Raw genomic sequence first — 4,873 nt, forward strand, 5'->3', positions numbered from 1 at the left:
CCCGGTTCTCATTGAAACCTGTCCCCGGGCATGTGTCTGAGGTATGTAGCGTATGGAGGTCCACTTCCAGGAGTTATAGTTTACCCACGGTTCTCATCGGAACCTTCCCCCGAGTCAAGCACCTGTCCCCGGGCATGTGTCTGACATATTTACCGTATGGAGGTCCACTTCCAGGAGTTATACTTTAGGTTTTAACCTTGCTCTCCATCCGACCCTGGGTACCCACTCTTAAGCCCCCCCCCGGTTATTTTACGGAATTTCAACCGCCCAGGAAGTTCGTGCCCCTGGTACTCCGTTTAAGTCTTCGTGCCCCTGGTACTCTATGCTGGATTCCTGGAAGTCCACCGTGGGCTTCCAGGAATCCAGCATAGAGTACCAGGGGCACGAAGACTTAAACGGAGTACCAGGGGCACGAGTTTCCTGCGGGGTTGAATTTCCGGAATATAACCGGGGGGGGGCTTAAGTGTGGGTACGCAGGGTCGGATGGTGAACATGTTCGGATGGTTATCTGGAGGACTGACAGAGACCGCATGGATGTCCACTTCCGGAAATTATACTTTACCACCAGTTCACATCGGAACCTTCCCCCCCAGTGAAGCACCTGTCCCCGGGCATGTGTCTGACATATTTACCATATGGAGGTCCACTTCCGGGAGTTACACTTTACCCACGGTTCTCATCGGAACCTTCCGCCGAGTCAAGCACCTGTCCCCGGGCATGTGTCTGAGGTATGTACCCTATGGAGGTCCACTTCCAGGAGTTATACTTTACCGTCGGTTCTCATTGAAACCTTCCCCCGAGTCAAGCACATGTCCCCGGGCATGTGTCTGAGGTATGTACCGTATGGAGGTCCACTTCCAGGAGTTATAATTTACCCCCGGTTCTCATTGAAACCTTCCCCCGACTCATGCACCTGTCCCCGGGCATGTGTCTGACATATTTACCGTATGGTGGTCAACTTCCAGAAATTGTACTTTACCCCCGGTTCTCATCGGAACCTTCCCCCTAGTGAAGCACCTGTCCCCGGGCATGTGTCTGACGTTGTTACCGTATGGTGGTCAACTTCCAGAAATTATACTTTACCCCCGGTTCTCATCGGAACCTTCCCCCCCAGTGAAGCACCTGTCCCCGGGCATGTGTCTGACGTTGTTACCGCATGGTGGTCAACTTCCAGAAATTATACTTTACCCCCGGTTCTCATCGGAACCTTCCCCCCCAGTGAAGCACCTGTCCCCGGGCATGTGTCTGACGTTGTTACCGTATGGTGGTCAACTTCCAGAAATTATACTTTACCCCCGGTTCTCATCGGAACCTTCCCCCCCAGTGAAGCACCTGTCCCCGGGCATGTGTCTGACATATTTACCATATGGAAGTCCACTTCCGGGAGTTACACTTTACCCACGGTTCTCATCGGAACCTTCCGCCGAGTCAAGCACCTGTCCCCGGGCATGTGTCTGAGGTATGTACCCTATGGAGGTCCACTTCCAGGAGTTATACTTTACCGTCGGTTCTCATTGAAACCTTCCCCCGAGTCAAGCACATGTCCCCGGGCATGTGTCTGAGGTATGTACCGTATGGAGGTCCACTTCCAGGAGTTATAATTTACCCCCGGTTCTCATTGAAACCTTCCCCCGACTCATGCACCTGTCCCCGGGCATGTGTCTGACATATTTACCGTATGGTGGTCAACTTCCAGAAATTGTACTTTACCCCCGGTTCTCATCGGAACCTTCCCCCTAGTGAAGCACCTGTCCCCGGGCATGTGTCTGACGTTGTTACCGTATGGTGGTCAACTTCCAGAAATTATACTTTACCCCCGGTTCTCATCGGAACCTTCCCCCCCAGTGAAGCACCTGTCCCCGGGCATGTGTCTGACATATTTACCATATGGAGGTCCACTTCCGGGAGTTACACTTTACCCACGGTTCTCATCGGAACCTTCCGCCGAGTCAAGCACCTGTCCCCGGGCATGTGTCTGAGGTATGTACCCTATGGAGGTCCACTTCCAGGAGTTATACTTTACCGTCGGTTCTCATTGAAACCTTCCCCCGAGTCAAGCACATGTCCCCGGGCATGTGTCTGAGGTATGTACCGTATGGAGGTCCACTTCCAGGAGTTATAATTTACCCCCGGTTCTCATTGAAACCTTCCCCCGACTCATGCACCTGTCCCCGGGCATGTGTCTGACATATTTACCGTATGGTGGTCAACTTCCAGAAATTGTACTTTACCCCCGGTTCTCATCGGAACCTTCCCCCTAGTGAAGCACCTGTCCCCGGGCATGTGTCTGACGTTGTTACCGTATGGTGGTCAACTTCCAGAAATTATACTTTACCCCCGGTTCTCATCGGAACCTTCCCCCCCAGTGAAGCACCTGTCCCCGGGCATGTGTCTGACATATTTACCATATGGAGGTCCACTTCCGGGAGTTACACTTTACCCACGGTTCTCATCGGAACCTTCCGCCGAGTCAAGCACCTGTCCCCGGGCATGTGTCTGAGGTATGTACCCTATGGAGGTCCACTTCCAGGAGTTATACTTTACCGTCGGTTCTCATTGAAACCTTCCCCCGAGTCAAGCACATGTCCCCGGGCATGTGTCTGAGGTATGTACCGTATGGAGGTCCACTTCCAGGAGTTATAATTTACCCCCGGTTCTCATTGAAACCTTCCCCCGACTCATGCACCTGTCCCCGGGCATGTGTCTGACATATTTACCGTATGGTGGTCAACTTCCAGAAATTGTACTTTACCCCCGGTTCTCATCGGAACCTTCCCCCTAGTGAAGCACCTGTCCCCGGGCATGTGTCTGACGTTGTTACCGTATGGTGGTCAACTTCCAGAAATTATACTTTACCCCCGGTTCTCATCGGAACCTTCCCCCCCAGTGAAGCACCTGTCCCCGGGCATGTGTCTGACGTTGTTACCGTATGGTGGTCAACTTCCAGAAATTATACTTTACCCCCGGTTCTCATCGGAACCTTCCCCCCCAGTGAAGCACCTGTCCCCGGGCATGTGTCTGACGTTGTTACCGTATGGTGGTCAACTTCCAGAAATTATACTTTACCCCCGGTTCTCATCGGAACCGTCCCCCCCAGTGAAGCACCTGTCCCCGGGCATGTGTCTGACATATGTACCGCATGGAGGTTCATTTTCAGGAATTCAACCTTGAGCCTTTATTTACATTATTTTCTCCAAATACAATATAATACACTTGTATACAACATGATACATCACATATAAGTAGAGCCATCATTTCTTATCATCATTCTGATACGATTTCTCAAATTCTCAACAGATAAATGCAGTTTGCTGCAAATCCGGAGGATTGCTGGGTTAGAGGCCAGGACCTGTCTAATTCGCCTTCTCGTGATGAGTTTGGTCTCGATTTCTTTCTGGAAAAGCAGCTCGAGCATCGCAAGGAATTTGGGGCTGAAGTGCAGTACTCTTCTTCGACCATCAGTGGGTATTCTTTCCGGAAGTGCGACTTCTTCGGGGGTAGATCCGTCATCCCTCTCAGTCACCTTGGCCTTATTGCGACGGAACTTTAGCTTCTTCCTCTTTTTCCTCTTCCCAGACGGGGAGACCGGTACAACGGTATGACAATCCTATGGAAAGAGTGTGTTATATTTTGGGTTAAGTATTGCATTCCGTATATTACACTGACTGAACCACCACATTCCAGGAATTCTACTCACCAAGTCCATGTGGTGCTCCTTGGAGAGCCGTCGTTCCAGGCGTTCCTCCTCATCACTTGCAGACAAGTCCAACTATAGAACAACAACAACAACATACCAAACGTAAGACATGGCCATGGATCATCACTTCCACAATATCGACATGGATGAATGCTACTTGCCCTATTTCAGGCAACGGCCCTGGGCATATGTCTGTGGCGCCACGGTGGGAGGATGAATGCATTTCCAAATCGACTTCCAGGAATCAGCCCTTAGTTCCACAATTTCAACATACACTTCCATATATTCTACTCCAGTCCAATAAGACTCAGAAAAGCATTTCTTTGATTCACGGTTTATTTTCAAAATGTTTAAAAAAATAGAGACATGTAATGATGACTGTGTACACGATTCCAAGAAGAGACATGACCACAAGGACGATGAGAAGGCTGTTCTCTCCTGGCAAGTGGCAAGCGCATCTCAATCTATTAAAAAAAACGTATCACTTAGCTACAGGTTAGGGTTACATTGATGAACGTATAATTCCAAGAATTGAACGTTGTCTTTAAGGAATTTTTTTGTAACTTTCCTGGAAGTAGACCTGGCGTCTTTAAATCTTTAAAATTACACTTGCCTTTGTTCTCTGGCCTGGGGTAAGTTGCTCGAATTCTGTACATTCATCCGATGCATCTCCACATCCCTCGTTGTCCATAGCGCAGGTGGTGGCATCGCTAACCTGGAACGAAGGACAAACAAACTCTATATTACATGATATATATATATATATGACAAGACAAGAACAAGACTTCCACAAAACCTACCTTAGAAACTTTCCCGTGAGCACCTCGCAACATCGAAGTCCCAAATCAACTGAGCATGTGTGCCGTGCACACATGTAGCAACCACGATTGGTTGACGCCCACTTCCAGCGTTAGCGACCACCGATTGGTCGACGGCCAATTGCGTCACTTCCTTTAAGTGACGCAATTGGCCATGAACCAATCGGTGTGATTCCACAATTTCAACACGGTCATGGTCCAATTCCTGGAAGGTGATCATATCCCCGGTTCAGTCTAAAACATAGCAGGCATAGAAGCACCTATCCCCGGCATGTGTCTGAGGTATGTACCGTATAGAGGTCCACTTCCAGGAGTTATACTTTACCCCCGGTTCTCATTGAAACCTTCCCCCGAGTCA

General features: G+C 49.7%; 1 protein-coding gene across 1 annotated transcript; it reads right to left on the reverse strand.

Moving 5' to 3' along the window:
* Nucleotides 1–3,226: 3,226 nt before the first annotated feature.
* On the reverse strand, nucleotides 3,227–4,599 carry LOC311263616 (uncharacterized protein). Its single transcript, XM_084363806.1, has 4 exons — nucleotides 4,498–4,599; nucleotides 4,311–4,412; nucleotides 3,698–3,769; nucleotides 3,227–3,607 (listed from the first exon to the last, which is right to left on the reverse strand). Exons 1-4 carry the CDS (start codon nucleotides 4,528–4,530, stop codon nucleotides 3,233–3,235), a joined length of 582 nt encoding a protein of 193 aa, XP_084219932.1. The 5' UTR covers nucleotides 4,531–4,599; the 3' UTR covers nucleotides 3,227–3,232.
* Nucleotides 4,600–4,873: the final 274 nt, after the last annotated feature.

Source organism: Pagrus pagrus (genome assembly GCF_965226575.1).
Source record: "Pagrus pagrus genome assembly, chromosome: 10".
Classification (NCBI taxonomy): domain Eukaryota; kingdom Metazoa; phylum Chordata; class Actinopteri; order Spariformes; family Sparidae; genus Pagrus; species Pagrus pagrus.